At 48.4% G+C, this 21221-nt stretch overlaps 1 protein-coding gene across 12 annotated transcripts in view; it reads right to left on the bottom strand.

The window, feature by feature from the left end:
* Positions 1-16465, bottom strand: part of CAMK2G (calcium/calmodulin dependent protein kinase II gamma) — a 123124-nt gene extending 106659 nt beyond the window's left edge. For 4 of the 12 annotated variants that reach the window (XM_076338474.1, XM_076338477.1, XM_076338476.1 and 1 more), the window contains exons 1-2: positions 16255-16465; positions 14300-14394 (exon numbers count right to left, since the gene is read on the bottom strand). In XM_076338474.1, coding sequence (XP_076194589.1) covers positions 14300-14394; positions 16255-16319 — 160 coding nt within the window. In that variant the 5' untranslated portion in view covers positions 16320-16465. The remainder of the gene's footprint in view (positions 1-14299; positions 14395-16254) is intronic. The other 8 variants (XM_076338483.1, XM_076338481.1, XM_076338480.1 and 5 more) reach the window with 3 other exon arrangements.
* Between the last annotated feature and the right edge of the window lie 4756 nt (positions 16466-21221).

The raw sequence follows: 21221 nt of genomic DNA, 5'->3' as shown, positions 1-21221 counted from the left end.
ATTTGGCAGCAACCCAGTGCAACCTAATACATCCAGTACAAGGAGCAAATTGCCTGTTAGGGACAGCCCTGTACACCGACACACAGCTCTGCAGCACTGACATCCCGACATACAAAAAAGAAAAAGGGCAGAAACAAATTCCAGTGCAACCAAAGAAAGGCTTTTTTTTTTCCCCTTTTTCTTTTTTTTTTCTCCCCCCCCCCCCCACCAGGGTCAATTCAGTTGGAACATAATCTATCACCCTGGAAGCTCAGTGTGCTTTTCACAGGGAGTCATGCTGCACAGTCATTGTGGCTGTCTCCCTAATCACAGGTGATATAGTGGTAAGGGACTCATGTCCCTCATGAACACCTTTACAACAGAAAGATCACGCATGCTAGCAATGAGTTGGGAGTCCTTTCTGCATCTCAGTGACATTTTCATCACCATAACTGGCCACGGGTAGAATATCCCAGGAAGCAAACCCTAAAAATAACTTCTTACAACAAGTCAGCCAGTCCCCCAGCAAAAGGGGAGGGAACATTGCTTATACATGGTTAGCACAATTCGGTTATTACGAGAGGGACAACAAATGCCCAGGCAAACAGAAGAAGCAGAGAGGAAACAGAGGAGGAAAAGCAGGTGGTGAATCATACACCAGTTTCTCCTGCATCACCAATGACTGTCAATAGGAGATGCTTTCCCAAGCGGAAATAAAGAAACCGAAGTAGAAACCCAGAACCAAGTCTGCCCAGAATACTTTTAAATGCAGTGAAGGGGGGAGCCTTGCCTGCTAAGCACCAGAGTGAAAAGGAGCATGCACTCTCCCCAGCTGCAGCCACCTTTAAGGAAGGTCCTGTGGGGCCGCCTCCAGCTCTGGCCCATGGAGCTCCAGGTATCCCTGTGGATCCCTGTGGGAACACATCACGCTTCCCAGCTGCTTAACCATAGAAACCACGGAGGTCTTAATCTTCACCAGAATATCCTCAGAAACTTGTGGTTGGGGAACCAGCAAGCAATCCTACAAGTGCTCCCAGGCATGGCTGATACCCAGGCAGTCTTTCAAAGGGCTTCTGCACAGTGGAGAAAGCAGAGGGGCAGGGGAATAGCAAAACAGCAAGCCATCCACTCCTTGGCCACGTGCTCAAAGCCACACGCTCCCCGCCCAGCCTCCCTGACAGGCACTTGAGGGGCTGCAACCCTTGCAGAGCTTCCCCTCAGACAGCGCATCTGCCCCACTTGCAGCAGGGCTACCGCAGCACGCGACCCCTCTCCTCCTCGTACCAAGTCATTCAGCAGCAGTCCCCAGCCTGCCAGGCACAACACCTGCACAGCCGCGGCACTCCACCTGACTCCACCTGTGGGCTTCCTCCCTGGCATCACAGCATCCCCACAGGTCACCCGCATCATCCCCTTGCACCAGCAAGTGGCTGTTCTGACAGCCCACGCAACAGAGGAGGGCACAGTAATAAACTTGGACTCATGAGGCCTCTGCGCTCTCCTGAGTCGTGTGCAGCAGCTCACAAGCTCCGAATTGTAATAGGACATCCTGTGTGAGAAGGGAGTGTGCAAAAAAGACATCCTGACAGGATCGGCCCGAAGTGAACACCTGGTTAGACTCTGTGGCGGAGTGAGGAGGAGAAAAGCATGACAGGATTTTCCAGTTCCAGGGCTGCTGCCCGTTGTGCTTTTCCACACGTTTTCCAGCTCCTGAGCAGCTGGTGCAGACACAGGCACAGAAAGGAGAGGCTCCTAGCATCAGCATTGTGCTGCCATCCCTTTCTCCTCCTCCTCCTGCAAAGTCTTTCTGAACAAGTTTCCTTGTGCTGTGAGGAGGACCCAGCGGGCTTGCTTGCACTCACTCCCTCTTGATTTACAGAACTTCCCCGCTAACAGCTGCATTGCAGATGAACCCTCTTAAAGTGGACATGCAGTAAGCAAGACAGTAGGGCACGGAGCTGATCCAAAGGCGACGCAGCCATACCGGTGACCTCTCTGCTGCACACACAGGGACTGCGACCTGTGCAAGAACTCCAGCAACTCTGTCTCAGTCCCACTACGCACAGAGGGTCCTGAAGCGCACAGCTTAACAAAGAGAAATCCCACCAAGTGAGCTCATTTCTGGACACAAGCTCCTTTCTTCTCCCCATCAGCTGATCACATCAGGTGCCGGTGGGTTTGGATGAACCAGCTAAATAAATATCAGACTACAGCTGGTTAGCAGACAAGGTAACAGTGTGGCAGGGAGGCAGGTCTCAGCAGTGCCAAGTCACTGCAATGCAGGATCCAGGAATTCAGAGATGCAGAAGGAAGAATATAAATTCCTCCGGCTCAGTCGAGCTGCATGTTTCCTCGTTCCCAAGCTGGCCCCCACCACCCCTTCAGATAAGCTAACTGCATCAGTGAGACCCGAGTTTTGTTTCCAAGATGGGGAAGGAGTTTTAGCTGTGTTTTTCAAATGAGAAAAAACTTCAGCAGTTAATATTTTATACTTCAACAGGGAGATGAGCAGGCTGAAAAGCCTAGGAAAGCCAAGAAACTTCTTGACCATTTGTGAGGTGGTGGGAGGGAAAGCTTTTTAAGCTCAGCTTCACGACTACTGAAGAAACTCAGCACACACAGCCACAAAGAGTTAACGAGGCATAATGCGCTTCCTTAAAGCTGGGTAACCAGCTCTGCAGCAACATCAACTGCTAGCAGCAGCCAGAATCACCTGGACTTGTCAGCAATATTTGATAATGGTTATCAAAAAAGCAGACTACCTTGTTCCCCTTTTTTCACATCTCTGATGCTGAACTTGGCTGTCTGGAGAAGACAAACAAGTGCGTTACGAGAGCTCGACTCCCAGTCTGCTGCTGTAGAAGTGCTTCCACACAAAGGACGAGCTGACCAACACTTCACTCCTCTACATCATCCTTATTAAGTGCAAGAGCAATTCAGACAGACAGAGAAGGCTGTGGATCATTGCTTTGCACTAATCAGGCAACACTGAAAATTTTAATCCGGGCAACTTCATAACAAGCAGTAGACGCAACACAATATCCTAATCTGCAGAGCTGGCAGATTCTAGGCCAGATGACATACAAGTCAAACAAAAATGGGCAGAGCTGGAAGTCACTTTTCAATCCCGCAGTCCAAAAATCAGGAATATTTAAAGTAACACAAGAGCTATGAATCACTACTTTAAATTGCACTGAAGAAGTGCACCGACATCCGTCACAATCGAGCTTTGTCTCTGCACTGGCACCAGTTACAAAATAAAGCTGCGCAACTTCAACTCTTCTAATCTCTCCAACACAATCTCAACAGAGGACATCTGATACCCAAAGCTTACATGGAGAGGCCCTGAGGCAGGCAAAATTAAACTTAACAGCGTACCAACTCTTTGGGCAAACAACAGAAAGAAGTCCTGCTTGGCATCACCAGGCTATACTCTCTATTAGCCTCCAAGAACAACCTTCCAGCAAGTCCCTGTGGGTTACAGGGGGCACTAAAGACAACTTCCTTCTTCCACATCTACTTTTTCCTCCAGCCACCCTGGGTGATTTCTTGGCCCATCACCCATGAAATGTTATATGCTTTGACACAAGGGGTAGGAGGGGGAAAAAAAAAAAAAAAAAAAACAAACAAACCAACCCAAGATACGCACGGACATTTTCAGAATGGTAGTTGCTCCACTATAGTAGAAATGCTAAGTATATTTGGCAGGCACTGGAGACCAATACAAGAAGAGGTTTAACAAGCTGTTTTCCCTGCAAAAGCTTCCAGGGCACCCATGCTATTTGAAGTGTGCATCTAGTAAGCGCGTCCCAGAGAAAGCACTGGACTATCCCCTCTGAAATCATGTTTCAAGTTAGGTGTATGACATCAGGTCTCTAGCAGCAAGCACAGCAGCAGGATCAACACACGCATCTCGCGCATCTCCAGAGCTGCAGGGAACTTTACACACTGACTATATTCTGCTGCACAGACAAGGAGACCCCTCACTCAGAAGCAAGACCACCAACTGCAGACCCCTCTGGAACATACGGCAGATTTGGAACAAAGCAACAGGTTCAGGAAATAATCTCCTTCAAGAGAGAATGCGGGGTAAAACTCACCTTCGTGAGCTACCTTATGCTCAGTCCCACCTGTAAAAGAAGAGGGCTCAGAGGAAGGAAAAAAACCAGTGCACTTAAGTTTAAAGATTTCTAGCTCTTCTCCCTCCTTTTTTCACCTCAGACTTCAGGCTGTGTCAGACCTCTTCTCCTTTTCTCACTGCTCCCCTGGGATTGAGAAAACCTCCTCCTTCAAAGGAGAGTTGTCTTCAACATCAAGAAATGACATCTCTCTCTTCACGTCTATCACTTACCACAGCCTACACCAACTGACTTACCAGAGATGACACAGTAACAGCAGAAGATAAAGCACATCCAAATACCGAGTTACTCCACTAGACAAGCTGCAGCCTACACCAGCTAACTCAGGTGCCTAGACGAGGAGTGGAAGTGAGGGAAGGGAAAGGAAAGAATCCTTTCCACAAGCTTTCAGGATCTGGCTTTGGAGCCTTAACACGTTTGTTCTCACTCACGGCCTGTATTCACAGGGGCTTAAAAAGCCCACTGGGATCTGAGCTAGCGGGAAAGAGCTATACCATTAATTTCCATAGGTATTAATGTCTCATTTCATAAACAAATGTTTTAAGTTGAAGAAGCCCTTCTAGAAAGAAACTAGTTTTAATTACCACAATTCTATCTTACTAAGTCTGCAGACAAACATTTTATGCTAGTACATGTATTGCTGCTCAGAGGTTTGCTGGGCACGACCAGAAAAGTCTTTCCTGAAGCAGCCTGCAAAAAGGTACCATGATAACTTGTAGTACTGCAAATAACCAAGTGGTACCACCTTTTGCACTATGGGGCACTGAGATTTTGGGCGCTGAGGGCAGAGATCCCTCACCAGCTCCTCGCTCCCCAGCCAGCTGCAAATCACTAATTCTTCTGGGACCAGTCCGTATAACGGTCAACCTCCACAAAGGAGGCTGCAGCACAGGGTAGTGATAGGACTTCCCTCAGACTCCAGTGGAGGGAAAACTGCCCAAGCCTAGCCTTTCTCACGCACTACCTGCCCACCACCCAGGCCTTCCCCACCATGCTATCAGCTCTGATATGCAGGGACGCCACTCCAGCTCTGGGAAGGGAAACCAGCAGGGATAAAAGCAGTGTGCAGGGTCAAGACCTATACTAGCCCTAATAGTGCTGACATGGTTTTGCATCAGACATTTTCAATGACAACAGCCTTGCGTTATCGATAACACTAGTGCAGGCTGGTTAGCTTCATGTTCAATAGTCTGAAACCTGCAGGCAACACTGAAACTTGATTATTTGCACCAACTCTGAAGTGGAAAAGCTCTAAGCACAAGGTAGAGAACTAGAATTATTTGTGGGTATAAGGAATAGAAAAAAAAGCCGAAAAAAGAGACACCATCTTTTCCCACTTCTTACGTTTCACCTGCCAAAACAATGCAAATCCTGCCGATTTACCCAGTGAAAGCAGGGTGCATTCACCCTCTCTTCAAAGAGGGAATCTGTCAGAGCAGTGTTGCCCAGCATTTAGACTGGAGGAGGAATGCCAGTCCGCATTCCCCCTCGCCATCCCAGTGGCTATAGGAGTGTGAGTCTGGTTTTTCTCACTAGGATGCTGTCCTTCGTTAATACATCATCACCCACCCTCCTCCTCCTCCCCTCCCTTTCCTCCTATGAGAAAGTTTAATCCTTTGGCTCACACGCATCTGGTAAATTTTTCAGTCCCTGTTTGCCACTGTCATCATGGCAACAGCCCCCAGAGATAACCCAGCAGCTCTGCCACAGCAGGCAGGCTGCCGCTCCCTGCCTTCTCTGCCATTTAGTGCTTGGCTCGGTAGGCCTACAGAGAGCTATGTCCACTCCCAGGCTCATCTTCACGGGCACCTTCCTTTCCCAGAGATGTGTTTGCATGGGTTTTGTTTTTCTTTCAGATTAACTACGTCCTCATTCCCACAATGCCTACTCTTTTCTCTGAGACAGCTCTCGGCTCAATTTTTGGGACTCTGACAGAACCACACTAACAATAGCACTGCAAAGAGAGATGCTACCTTTGCTGCCCTGGAGAAAAAGGGTCTTGCGTTTAACAGCCAAATCACCTGTGCCTTCTAGCAAAGGGAACAGGTTAGCTAGCACCCTTCTCAGAAGCAGGACACTAACCTGGACTTGTCCCAGTGTCACTGCTAGGCAGACTCCAGCCACGGGAAAGACAAGACAGCCCAGAGCCGCAGGTGCTTGGCCGACAGCTAACTCAAGACAGGAACTTTGGATTGAAGCAGCAGGACAGCGGGTCACTGCTTTGGGGAGATATGTAACTCATGCTCTCAGGAACATAACGTGAAAGTGCTGAGAGTACAGTATCACATCTATAGACACACACATTCTCTGAAAGGTCATCACATTTACTCAACTCGCATCTCAGAGATAGGGAATTTGCCCTCTGACTCCGCCAGGAGCAGAGCGAGACAGATCCCGACACCAGGAGTAAAGCCACAGTTATCTCCTCCTTTCCTGACCCCGTCATAAAAAGGCAAGATACAACATTAACCAGTGCTCCTTACATCCCTGAATTTTTCCCAGAGTTGTCAGGAATTAGCCGCTTGCACCAACCACCACCTTCCCCAGTCTGCTCATCTAACAGGTGGGAGCAACAGGAATTCTGCAATATCCTCTGGGAAGAAAGGAGGACGGTAAAGCAGCATTACTAAAGGAGTATTTTCAATCAAAGCATTATAGATTAATACAATTACTGGTTAAAGTAACTGATCCATGAGAGACAACTGAACATTCAAAACAAATTAAAAATTAAAACAGAAGGAGAGTGAGACGGAGAGTAACAGGTGGAAAAAGCTATGAGGAATCAAAATCTTACAACTATAGACTCAGTTTCTCCAGAAAGCTAAATCCATGCCCCACTGATCTTCGGCTACCCCCACTGTTCAAAAAGCTGATTTCTAAGATACGGCCGGCTCATTTCTTCAGAAGTATTCTGCTACTGTTCTCCAAAAATCATGTAGGCAGCAATCCAGAATGCTTGGGGAGCCGTAACAGAAGTATACAGTGATATTTAAATAGACAGTAAATTTAAGAAGGTACAAAAAGGAACCTGAGGTCAGTGAGGTCAGCCTAACTCACAGGACCCCATGTTTTGAAGCATTAAGCTTATTGTCATAAGGGCCAGCAGACACTACAGTTGTTTAAGTTACAGCTTGATATTTCCTCTATACACTAAAAAAAAAAAAAAAAAATCCAGTAAGCACCTCAAAATTTTAAGTACGCATTTGCCCATCAGAAGCCAATGCACCTCTGCTTCCCCCAAGACAACTGCTCTGAGCACTGACATCACTTCTGTTGCAGGCAAACACGCAAAGAGGTGAGATACTCCACATTTCTTTTTACAACATTCAAGGCTTCTTTCCTGTGCTGGTGATCCTGGAACCAGCTGATATTGCTCTCTCCCCCCAGCCAAGCCAACAGCAATAGCTCACTCTATAGTCAAACACTGGCAAATTAACATTTTTTTTTGTGAAGTCTATTATCTTGGTGAAAATCAGGAGGTTTCAAGAACAGAGGAAAGAAAAAAAAACACCTGAAACACCAAAACAGGTGACAGGCCAGAATTAATGAAAAAGGGGGTGACGCTCTGGTTGTCAGGGTTGTGAAGCAGACAGATGGCGTTCATAGGTGGCACAGTGGAGAGAGATTTTTATATTAGCATGCTTCCCCTTTAAAAATTGTCTTCACCCAATTTGCAGGGCCAGAAAAACTAAAATACTTCCAGGGCATGGAAGGGAACAAAAAGATTATCATAGTCCTCTCTTAAAACAGTGGTGTTAACCCACGATTTGGGGGAGGGAGCACGGGGAGGGGGAAGCACTCTTCATAAATGTCTTTATGATCCACAGATGAGTCCTCTCTGGCAGTGATGGTTTTGGCACTGTCCAGAGAAGGATTAAATTTGGAGGCAGTGAAATTTCCACACTACACCCCAAAACCAACAAATAAATCCCACAGCTTTTGCACCGGACCCTTCTTACAAGAAATTCAAGTCGCTCTCCCTGCCCCAAATATCTACAGTGTGCTCAACATCCCACTCTTCACTGGAGGGACACCTGGAAATATTTCAATCGTGGCTTGCTGATCAGGGTAAATGCTCTAGAGCCAAGGGCTTTGGGACACGTGCGGGAGTTAGTCTAATCACATCTCTGCCGTACACAAATCCAGTTTATATTGGGAAAACAAGAAACCCGACTCTCTCACCAAGCCCCCTTCTCCAACCTCACGCGGAGGCTGTAGGAACTCCTGCCCAATCTGTGTGCCCACTGCCCCCCCCCCCCATTGTTAATGCTGGAAATTTAATACTCAATGTGACCACTGAGAAGACAGACACGAGTTGAAATCCTGTCTGCTCTGTTCCAGCTCCTTTATAAAATATACAGCGTAAACTGAGAGGCAACCTGGGGTAACCCCAACCATCACTGACATCCACAGCAGGAGGAAGCCAGCTTCTGGCCACAGCGAGCCACAGCAAAAGCAAGGCTTCCACTGCTTGCCACCCTGCCAATCTCTGCTGGCTCTCGCGCCGGGGCACTCTCATGCCCGCATCGGCATGTAGGGGTAGGCAAAAAGCCTGGCTGACCCCCGGCGGCCCCCCGCCCCAGCCTCTCCTCCAAGGTCAGGGTCTCTCCTTTTACACACACCCCTCCTCTTCTCCAAACACCTCTTCCAGTAAAATTTCCCCTAGTGACATATACTGCTTGAACCCCTCTTCCCCTAAGCGGGGCTGCAGGCAGAGGCAGGGAGGAGGAGGAGGGAGAGGCAGGCTGCTGGCGGAGGTAGATGGCTGCAGTTTCTGACATCAGCAGCGCAGCCCCCCCGCCACACGCATGTGTGCTGCGGTGCAAAGCGGAGAGTTCAGCCACTCGCTATCCACGCATCCACCCCACCGACCCATTCCTCCCCTGCAGCCCCCTTCCCGCAGCGCCCAGCCCCTTATGGTCGCCCCGCCAGGCAGCCCCCAGCCGCACACACCGCTCTGGGGGGGGTGCAGCGCTCTCTGCTCTGCTCCCTGCATCCCTCCGTGTGCGCAAGGACCTCCAAAAAAAATCCCCAGCCATCACTGCAGCTGATCATAAAATCATTTACATTGGAAAAGACCTTTAAGACCATCGAGTCCAACCGTTAATCACAGCATCTCTTAGACTCCTCGCAGGCGGCAGAGGGGAGGAGGAGGAGGAGGAGCTGGGGCACAGCAAAGCACTTCACACTCAGCCTAAGGCCCACCCTGCAGGAAGGGCAGCTCCTCGCCCACACCGAATGACCAGACCTGATTTGGCTGCTTAGCAAGTACAGCTGAGCAGACACGGTTTGATTTGCAGTCCTCTGCAAGAAAGGACATTTGTCCCCAACCTACAACCACAGGCACATGCAGAGGACGCCTGTTACAGGACATTTCTACACGAGTTCGGATTTGTGCTTCAGCCATCTGTGACCGATGTGCTGGGCTTTCCGTGCTTTCACACAGAGCCGATTTGCCAGGCTGCAGTGCAGCACCGCTGCGTGCATCTAATTCAAGCAGGAGTGCCGTAGCCCACAGGGGACTTTAAACCTGGCAGCCACAAGAGCAGTCCAAGAGAGTCCTAACTCAAACGCTGGCTAAGAACATTTACAGAGCAGATCAAGACAGAGGTTAGGGACTGATGCTGCTTCCTCTGAAACTTCCTCCGCAGCATTGAAGCTCAACGTTTCAGTGTCCAGGGAAACTACTATTGACACCTCCAACAAAACATACTGTAAAGCCCAAATCAGCAACCGCTACAGAATTGAAAGCCAGGACAAGAGAGGTGTATGGAAAAAAAAAAAAGCTGAGTTGGAAGTGTAAAGAGAGCGCTTTTTTCCTGATGGGGTTTGATACACAGAAGTAATTCCCTGCTCCTCCCACAATCCACATCATCTCCTACAGGAACAATGACAAAATAACTGGGTAGACCGCAAATTTTGATCTGGTTTACAAATTTGGAAATATGGAGAGCGGGGAGAGAATCCACTTCTTTATTCCACAGGCAAGAGCAAAGCCACAGTAAGGAGAAAGCAGTGAAGCGGCCTAACTTCCAAGACAGCTGCTTTTCATTTTTTCATCAAGAGATGTCACTTGCAAGAGTTGAAAGATACAGATTTTCAGCAGCAAACAAAATTTAAAGATTTCTCCCCCACCATCACCTAAAAAACAAGGGACAAAAATCCTACACAAGTTGGTAGGATCATTATATACTATTTGGTATAAACAACATCCTAAAAATTATCACAGGATAGAGCTCTGCCTACCTCTTTCCAATGCAGGACTATCTCTTAAAAGTATACGCTGGAGAGTCAAATGCTGGGTATTTCCCTACTGTTACTAAAGCTACTGCTTCTGTCTTGATCCTTTTGATCACTGCAAGCAATTTTACTTTATTTGAACTTCACTGCTGCCCAGGAACTGAAGCACTACTTGCTATGAATTTTCATGTTCAAAAAATATTCTGGTGACACCCACAAGACAACTTCCAAAAAATTACAGTTATTATTTCCCTCTGCCCGTAGCTCTGGTAAAAGCCTGCGTTCAACCCCATAGGAATTTCAGATGATTGAAGCATTGTATTTCCCCCATGTATAATAACCACCGCTCTTATATGTCAGCTGAACGCTGACTACGGTAAAGTCTGTTTCCCCCCCGTTTCCACAAGCATTTGGCCCCTATTTAACATTAAAGTTCTTGGCATAGTCTTCACTGGGCAGTCTTAAGCATCAATACAATATGAATAATAGCAAATACTTCACTGAAGCCAAAATATGAATTTTAATCTGTACCAGCTCTTACTGACATGATTTATTAAAAAAGACAGAGAACAGGCATGCAGAAATCATAGACAATAAATAGAGAAACAAAGACTCTCCTCTCAACATCTGACTTCGTATTTTACAAAGGGTGAAGCTTACTAGACTGAAGTTGTGAGGACCGCCCTTCACAAAAACCAGCACCACTTTAATCCTCCTTGCTTTCACAGAGAAGCCCTGTAACAGCACCGTGCCTATTCAACTCTTTATTGCTTTAAGAAAACAGTTTGATAAACACCTCAAGTAATACAGAACCCTTTAAACGCACACAATTCACCCTGAAGTGTTCCTCTTCCTCCTTTTCAGCTACATACAGCAAGCTATTCAGCACTTCCCAGTCAGCTATCTAGTATTTCTTCTTCAAGAGTCTCGAAAAATAAAGGTGACAAGAAGTACTGCAGAAGGAGAGCACGGCTTTGTTACCATTTCCCTGGACATAATCAAGGGAAGCACTACAGCCGGCAAAACTTCCGTGAAGCAGCAATAGGCCAGACATACTTCTCAGCAGCAGCAAGACACTGGCTCTTGAAGTAGCAGTTACTACATCAGGTATCTATACGTGTTCAAATTCTGCTAGAGAAGGTACAAAATGTTAAATGTAGCTACGTTTAAGTTGGAGAGGAGCAGGGTGTCCCCACATGAGGGAATATTTTGGTGCTGTGACCAAGCCTAGAAGAAAACCAACAACACAGGAGGCAGGTTAACCTGCAGGGTTAACAGGGTTACCCTCCTCCAGGCAGGAGGGTGGGTTAACCTGCACAACAGACAGGCATGCAGCTGGGTGTGCAGGAGAGCCCTGTGCGTATGTATTGCCGGGCAGAGATATGGCCTCCCCAGGGAGAAGTGCCAGCTCGGGGAAAGGAAGCATCAGGCAACATATATCCAGGATACTGCGGAATTAACGCCGTAATTCTCCTCCTGTGGGAGACAGCTTTCTAAAATGCCCTTCCCTGAGACTTTCATTTACAGGTTGCTGAATCAAATCTCCCTAATCGCTGATTTACAGCTGCAATGTCTAAATAGCACACATTTTTCCTTCAGTGCTTTAAGGACCTATTCCAAGGTGAATTCACTAAGTTCCTATCAAAATATTCGGTCCCTTTTTGTACTAACCACTTGAGCTATCGGCAAACACAGCTGGAATAACCGAGGAACCTATATATTCAGCTGAAGTCACCATCCACTTTTCCCTGTAAATGCAGATTCTTTAGTCCTCAGATAAGACTTCAACGAAACCTGATCAGTCCCTTGTTTCTGATATTCTTCTGTACCAGCAGAAACATCCATTTCCTTTCTTGGCTCTCCCCACACTTGCCCTCTACCTAACCAATACCTTTGTAAATAAATCATTGCCAGCTGCCTCGAGTTATACAGCTGAGGACCAGGCTAGTATCCTCAATGTATTTTATTTATAGGAAGGTATGAAATCTAGGAAGTAAGTAGTAGATCAAAACATGGCCTGTATTCACCCATACTTACTTTTCTTACTTACTGGGTCATAAAGCTGTCATCACTTTAATATGAAAAACAATTAGAATCTATATATTGCTCCTCCGTAACTCATTAGGTGCCCAAACACTTAAAAACCCACTCAATCAGTTCTGCTACTTTTGGACTTCTGCTAATATGTTTCTGAATTTTGTTTCAACTCTATTCATCCTGTGGTTTTCCCCATTTTTCTTATCTCCAGAGTTAACTTCAATACCACCTCCTTTGTAAGAAAGCGGTTTCTCATTTGCGATCAGCTTATCAAGCTACTCTCTCCCTTCTCTAAGCAGGCTTGTGTCCACTAGCATCTGAGAAGACGGCTCTTCTGAGCTTTAGTCCTCGCTACAGGGTGGACGGGGAACTCTGCGGAGCAAACACGGCATTAACGGCTGTCAGCAAAGCAAAGCCACCCTTCAAACCTCTCCCATATTAAGTTGAACTAATTTGGAACTCAAGAGATTGGATATCCCACCTACATCAGCGGGCACTGTCACCTGACCATGGAGGGGACACCAATTCTCACAGGATCTGCAGCCACCTCCTAAACAACCTAGGGCTCCACTGGTTGGTCCCCAACATGACTTCGCTCAGGCTAGATACCGAAACAACACATTATCACATATGCTTACTTCCACAAGTCAAAAAAAAACCCAATAAACAAACAAACAAAACAACCTTCACGGCACAGCACACTCTACTTTTGACACTACTTCTCCATGCAAACTACAGTAAACGGAAATTTTTCACCATTCTTCAAGCCGTCTTCTGCTCTTATCATCACATTTCATACTCCGGCAGAAAGAAGAATACATATTCTATTTTTCTCTTTTACAGGGATTAGGCAAAACATTCTTCAGTTCTAAATCATTTATCAAGATCATTCGCTTCCTCCTCCTGCTTTTTTTTTTTTTTTCATTTCTCAGTCAACCCCCCTACTAAGCCATCTACTCAACTAGCAAGACAGACATTAATTTTGTCAAATCTGAAAGGCCTCTAAGGACTTAGATCTTGTCTTGTTCGCCCCTTCTAGAAACAGTCGCCTCTGGCATCTCAACTTGTTGCACCCTCTGCTTTCAGCATCTTTTACTGCAGTTCAGCTTCTCTCATTCTCCCCCTCATCCACCCCACCCGCGAAGCAACTTTAGTCCCTGTAAGGGATTCCCTACACACTAGAAGATACACGTTCCCTGCATACTACAAGGTACACTACCCTTTGTGCATACGTACGTCCCTGGAAACCAGCAGACCAACAGCTTGGGGGAAGAGTTAAGATTTTTTCTCTTTTCATGAGACTACAGTCTGGTTTCAGGTTTTGGAAGTCTCCAGGATTAACGAAAGCAAAAACTACTTGTTCTGATTCGTTGAGAAGTCAAATTCGCAAGATTTCTCTATCCAACCTACTTCTGCCTTTGAAGGCAAACTTGTTAGTTTCCAAACACGCCACCTTTATCTACAGCATGAAAGGAGCAAGGCATATAGCATCTATCCTTCAAAAAAAATAATCACATCTGTTCTGGTAAGACAGATCTCCTAGGTAGAAAAGACATTCAGCAAAATCAGTCTGCAACACTTCTCTTTATTATGAGTGATCAGTACACACACACGTAGATAAATCTTCTATAAACATACCTCTAGCTCAGCTTGCAGAAGATAGATCTCAAAAAGAAAAAAGACAACATAATTTCACAGAGTATCCATTTCCAGACACAGGAATTTTTCTATCATCCTACGCTACCTCCTTTCAATCTCCTCTTTGCCACACAACTCAATTATTTTGTAACGCTGAAATAATGACTGAGACAAGCAACTTCAGATCCCTTAAACTTATAACAGCTTCAACTCCAGTGAAGTATTTTCTATTAATAAAAGGAAGAAGGGTAGATCAAGACACTAACCTCTGGCTGACAGTTTTTTGGTGTTGATGATTTTTGCAGCATATTCCTGCGATGAACTTTTCTTTACACATCTGCGGACCACAGAGAAGGCTCCCCTAGAAGAAAAATAAAGAGGGTAGGAGCTATGAAACTGAAAATGAGAATACAATAGCAGCAATTTCTGTCCCCAGAGCGGACCAGATTAAGGACAGGGCAGAAGACATACAGAGGAGGGAAACAACACATGAAAATCTGACAAACAGTGCATGCTGTCTGATCAGCAAATAAAACCTAGTCTATATGGTACTCGAGCCTCCTGAAGACCCCTCAAGCCCCGTCACAGACAGCGCAGCAAGAACAGCACACTGTGCAGGGCGAGAGAGACCATATGGGCACAGAAACAGGACATGAAGGGATTGATGAACAAGAGACAAGCAGCCCAGAACAACGCTGCAAACACTAGCCGCTAAGTCCATCTCCCGAAGACAGTATCCCCAGCAGTTACATCAGACAATCAGGACTCATTTCTCCCACGTTCAAGTGCCAGCTCGGTCACGAAATCACTGCAACACTTTGCAGAAGTTATCAGTTCTCTTGCATCTCTCTACCCACCTGCAAAACGGGGATAAGCATGTACCTATTAATAAAGTGAGTAAGAAGCTACGAGGCTTTGCACATTTTCTCAAGCTGGAACTATTGATATTATTACAACTATTCCAAAGAGCCACTTGGAGAAGAGGTCTGAGAGAGAGGGAAGAAGGATTTCTATGAGGGAAAAAAGAGAGATAATACAACAGAGACCAAGGTGAAAAGATAGGGAGTCAAAATCTACGGGACTACACAGATGAGCGCTTGAAAGCAGTCCCTTCTTTTTAAAAAAGAACCAACAAAACATGGTGGGAAAAGAATAACAACTGGCTTTACAGGACAGATCTGAAAAGGGGAAAAGGACAAATAAGAAAAAACTGGCAGAAAATTCCAAGTCCTTCAGACCAGGAACACGAACCCGTGTCTATGGACAAATGTACATATTTGAAGTATAAGAAAGGGGAACAGAAGCTGCACAAGGGCCCCGCAAGACAGTTAGCCCTACAGAGAGCCTAAAATAGCTTGAATCCTCCCGATACTGCAGAGTCCTGCCTTTTTCTCCCCTTCCTCAACCTCTACATACAAACCAATAAACAGCAAGGTGAGCACCAGCACTGGGGCCCGGGCTCGGTGACACACAGCTGCAGCAGCGTGGGGAGGGACGGGGACACGGGGCTGGAGAGAAGAGATGCAGCAGAGCCCAGCAGTTGGTGCAGGAAGGGAGGGAGGGGGAGAGCAGCGGCACCCAGGAAAGCACTGTCCCCATAATCCTACCCTGGCCATTGCTACGCTGCTTTCCTGTCCCGCAGGGTCCCCCTGCAAAGCCCCGTCCTAGGGTGCAGCAGCAGGTCTGCCAATGAAGAGACAAGTGCGGAGAGAGGGAGGGTAGGAGGGAGGGAGGGAGGGTAGGAGGGAGAAGCGCGGTGCAGCAGCACCTGGACCTTTCACAGGGACAAGGAAGTGGGAACGGAGGCATCGCGGAGCGGCAGTAACAGTGCCGCGTCCCAGCGCAGAAACAGTTGATGGGAACGGCAACGTGTAGCAGGGAGACGGTGCGGGCAGGAGAACGCGGCAAGCCCGGTCCCGAGGAGGGCAAGGGGGGAAGAGAGGAAGTCCCGGGGTGCAACAGGAGCGCGCAGCCCGAGGCAGGCTGCGGCGACACCCCATCCAGCGGCGGGCACGACCCAGGGGCGCAGAAACACCTTTCCCTCCAGCGGCGACGCCGCCGGGGCGGCCGGGGGGTTGGAGAGCAGGATTACAGCGCGGCAGCTAATCCTCCTCCGGGCCCCCGGGAGAGCCGGGGCGCCGGCACAGGGCTCCCAGCAGCGCCGGCGGGTCCCGGGGCCGGGGCGGGCGGCGGGACGCGGGGCGCGCAGCGGGCTCCGTACTTGCCGAGCTCCTCGTAGAGCTGGTACTCGTCGGTGAAGCGGGTGCACGTTGCCGTGGTGGCCATGTTCGGGCTGCGGGAGGCTCAGCGCCGCTGGGGCATGAGGCAGGGCGGCCGGGACGGGCCGGGACGGACGGGCGCGCTGCTCGGCGGCCTCCCTCCTGGCTCGGCGGGGCGGCGCGGGCTCCCCCCGCGCCCGGCTCGGCGCTCCCCGCTCCGCCGTGCACAGTCACCGCTCGCCGGGGAGGGGAAGGAGGCTGAGCCTGGCCAGCACCGCGAGAACTGGCTCGGAGACACCCCGCGCCGGCCCCCTCCCTCCGCCCCTCCGCCGGCCCCGGCCCGCCGCGGGGTGTGGCCGCCGGGGGCGCTCCCGGGGCGCCCGCAGCGCCGCCGCCCGCGCGGGGGGCTGCAGCCGGGGCGCGGCCGCCTCCCCCCGCCCGCGGCCGCCGGAGCGGGCGCTGCAGTCAGCGCCCCCGCCCCCGCGCACGGAGGGCGGGTAGACTGCGGCGGGCTCGCCCCCCCACCCACCCCGGCTCCGCTCCGCAAGCGGCTGGGAGGCTGCGGGGCCGGGAGGAGACCCCGGGCCAGGCGCACCGGGGGGTGCTTCTCTTACTTCCCCCCCGCGGGGGCGCCGGGCCGGGGCCGCAGCGCCCGGGGCGGGGAGAGCCGCGGCCGGATAAACTTCCTGCGTGCAGCGGGAGGGAAGGGAAGGGAAGGGAAGGGAAGGGAAGGGAAGGGAAGGGAAGGGAAGGGAAGGGAAGGGAAGGGAAGGGAAGGGAAGGGAAGGGAAGGGAAGGGAAGCCAAGCCGCCCTCCCCCGGGCGCACGTCAGGGGACTAGTGCCGGGCGACCCGGCCCCTGAGAACTGCCGCCCCGCAGGCAGCAGCCGCCCGGCTCTCTCCCTGCCGCTCGGTGCGTGCTCCGGCGGGCGGGGGGGAGGAGGAGGAGGAGGAGGAGGAGGCGCGGGGAGGAAGAAGAGGCAGCTCCCGGCCGCTGCCGCCCGCCCTGGCCGCAGCCTGAGGCCGCCGCCCAGCGCAGGGGACCCGGCACGCCGCGTTGCCCCCCGCGGGAGGGGGAAGCCGAGCCCCAGGTCCTCCTGATCCACCTCAAAGTTGGGCCCGGCGCGCTCCGGAGCGGGCAGCGCCGTCGGGCTGCCCGACCTTGGGGGGTGCCTGCGAGAGTCCCCGCGGAAATGAACCATCATAGAGTGGTAACACGCGAAATGTCTTGAAACTGCAAAAGAATTGAGACCCGGCATTCGCACACACGTATGGTTTATGGTGATGGGACTTGGATGCAGAAGACAAACCGGAATCATCAGTCTCCAACTGCAAAGGAAAACAAACCAGCCTCTGTTCTGTCTCTAATAGCATACCATCTGAGAGTGCTGTCTGCAGTGCCTTTATAAGCAAATTTATTTTCACCTCTTACTTACGTGAGTCTCTGCCTGAACAATTGCCAAATCTGCTTAATATGCAGATTTATATAGGGCAGTCACTGATCCGCCAGAGAGGGAAGGACTGCTCTGGCCTCTCCTGCGTGACTGGGAGCATGAACTGTGTTAAGAACATACAGAGAGAGAGATGAGCGTACCATAAGCCAGGAGCAGTATTAAACTGATCTGAAAACGAAAAGTACTGTGTAAGTACCATGCATTACTGCTCTGTGACTGGACTAGGAAATTGTCGTGTTACTCAATCACATGAAAAGCAGTGACAGCAGCCACCAGCCTATCTCCCCCGCTCCCCATCTCCAGGTTAAATGCAGCCAGCCCGCTGCTGCAAAGTCTACACCTAAGTAATGCAGTGGGCAAAATTCACCCAGCCTATGCAGAAAGTAGATAGCAAAAGTAGGACAATGTAACAGTAGCATTACAACAAAGCAATGCTTCTAGAAGGTGATTATGAAACAACAGCATTCTGCGTCTTACACCATGCCAGCATTTAAACCTGGAAACCTGCTGACCCAGCAAAATAATTCAGAGAACCAACAAATGATCTTTCCAACAGGTGCAGATCAGTGAATCTGCCTCCTGCTGAGCTAAAACGGCTCCAACAGCCCCATTCAGTGGTCCACCAGTTTCTCTGACAGCTACAAGAGCTGCAGATGAGGAGGAAAGCAGTCTGACAACCTGTGGTCCTTACCGGGGGAATCGACTGATAGCAGGAAACTCAGGTGGGAGATTTTGGATGCGGTGGTGGGCAATGTTGCTGATACACAACCTGCAGTGCGCTTCCACCATCCAAAATGAAGTTGCATGCTCTCTGTGCAGGAAAGGTGAGCTGTTAAGTTTGTGCTGTGGTTGCAGTAGGCCATGTAGTCAAGGTATTTGCAACCCAGTTCCCTATGTTAAAATGTACGGAGCAACTGGAACATGACCCTGTTCTGCTCTTTGTTCCTCAACGCAAAAACTGAGGGTGGATGTATAAGACCAGATTTTAGCACACTGTGCTGAATGAGCAGCCGGAGGGAGAGAATCTGAACTTCTGTGCGTTTGTCCTGTGTTCCTACAAACCGAGGAAAGATGATGAAGATGGAAAGGGGTACAAGCCACGACAAAGAAATACAGCAACAGGAGAGGTTTACCCGAAGCTATGTATTAAACTGAATGAGATTCTGCAGTTGAAAACTGTTTTAACGGGACTCAAAGCCTGTTCTGCGTCCAGTACAAAGCACCCCATGATATTTAAGAAGCCCTGATTGCAGTGGTCTCATAAAAATACATGAGGAACATAAAAAAAGGGAGACAGAAGAGGAAGTTTCTCATCTTCAAGCGTTACAAGGAAAAGTGAGGTCTGGAAATCAGAAAGGGAACAGAGAAGCAAGTGTGGAAAGAAAAGCTAACCATGTGTTATGCATAGCAAGTGCTACAGAAACAGATTGCTAACCGAGAAACTTGTGTTAAGCGAGAAGTGGGATATAAATTGAGTGACAGACTTGATTAAACCAAGTACTGAGTGGGAGACTAAATTATGGGAGTAGAGTTTTCAAAAGGAATGTAGACAAAATGAAGCAGGAGGAGGGGTGGCAATATGGGTAAGGGAGTATTGTGTCAACAGAAAGAAATATTGATGTTCTGGCTGACATAGCAGTCTACTTATACCGAGAGTAAAACTGCAAACAGAGGTGAATCTTGAACGGTGCCTGGGCAGAATAATGCTGTAGGGACCAGAAAATATCTGAACAGTAAGAAATGGTTTTGAGAGAGCCTGTGCGCTAGTAACGGGAGACTCAGCTAATGAACAGTGAGATTCTGACCTGTTATGCAGGAATGAAATCAGGAAGTAATGCCTTGCTTTTAGTATTAGCCAGCTGCAAAATTCACATTAGCAGAGTAGCAGTTCTGGTCTCTTATCTTTTGAAGTAGCACAGGTTGGCTTATACAGTACCCTGAACTGTCAGGGATTAATCTGATTTTAATAACTGGAGCTGAGTAAGAGGCACTAAAGAAAGTAAGTGAAATGCAGAGGATTTAATGCAAAGCCCATGGGCGTAAATGGACATTTCCTCTGATGTTAATGGACTTTGGATCAGGCCCCATCTGTCCATGGAGCCTAAGGTCAGCTTTGGCACGCTGAAGAATGTCTGTGGGAAGGCAACAACACAAAAGGTTGGGAAGCAGAGTGAAGGACTACAGAATGAGTTCACAGAAACTAATGGGAATTCAACCCACTGTGGAAAATGGGAAGGATGCCGGAGAAGCTGCATGGTAGCGTCTTTCCAGCAAGGTTGAGTAAGACAAAGAGCAGCATGTATCAATGTGCCGAGCGGAGCAGCGCTGCTTAGTGCCAGATAGGAAGAGAGTGCGTTAGCAAAAATAAAGGACCTGGGAAGGGTAAGAATAGGTGGAGTTAGAAATCAGTCTGGGAGGGTGAAGGAAAGAAGCAAAAAAGAAAGAAGCAACAAACGGAACGAGTAGGCATGTTTTTTAGGTAGACATTCTCTGTTTTTCTGCCATAAACTTGGGGTCCCACAAAGAATCAAGTAATTTTTCTTCTCTATGCCTCTGCTGTCCAGTCTGTCTATTATAGTGTATAAGGCATTTACAGGACATAAAATTCAACCTGCCCTGCTCTTATGTGGGGCTTCCTGGCACTACTTCAGTATAGTAACAAATGAAAATACAAAACAAAACACCCAAACCCCTAGAATTGTGTGAAATACTGCATCATCTTAAAAAGAGGAATTTTTTGGCAAGTGAAAGTGAGGAAAGTGTTAAAATTCTTAACAATTATTTTGCTTCAGACGCCACAAAGAAAAATGCAAAGAGTTACCTAAATCGAGCATCATTTTATCATGACTGTCCAGAGACTCAGTCATGTACACAGAAAAAAAAACCCTTATTTTCATAAGAGATTATTCATGCTGGCTATACAAGATCTCTCAAAAAAAATTTGTCCTAAGCAATTGTTGAGTATCTACCAGAAAAATCAGGTTCCTTTAATGTGCCTGGTTGTTCTCTTCCTTCTCCCAAACTCAGGTTCATTTGTTACCTCTGAAAAATCATGATTCAAATAAGTCTAAGTGGATTTGTAGGTGTAGCTGATAAAAAGTAGCATGCATAGAAGGAAGGTTGGAAAGAGAGGAGCTTTTTAGTGAGTGTATATAAAATTTATATTTGAAATAAATGTTAGAGTTCTGGAGAGAAGCAAACATTAAATTACCCTATTAGTACGGACTATTCAGCCATCCATCTCGTTTAGTGTCTTGTCTTCAGTAGGGACCTATTCCAGATGATAAATGTGAGGGAGGGGGAACAGGAGGGGATGAAAGGAAGACAGAGAAGGAGAAGGGAAAGGAATCAAAACTGGCCAATAGAGATCCGTATAACTATAACCTACGTGCATACTGCACACCACTGATTAGAGTGGCTTTTCTCCTGACCCCAAGCTGATGATCAAAATATGCCCTGAAGCACAAGGATTGGTAGCCCTTGTAATTTTGATCCTAGCTTGTGTCAGTGCATATG

This window comes from Aptenodytes patagonicus, chromosome 5 (genome assembly GCF_965638725.1).
Source record: "Aptenodytes patagonicus chromosome 5, bAptPat1.pri.cur, whole genome shotgun sequence".
Taxonomy (NCBI): Eukaryota; Metazoa; Chordata; class Aves; order Sphenisciformes; family Spheniscidae; genus Aptenodytes; species Aptenodytes patagonicus.
The sequence above is the reverse complement of the archived record's forward strand: the minus strand, read 5'-3'. Positions and strand labels throughout refer to the sequence as shown.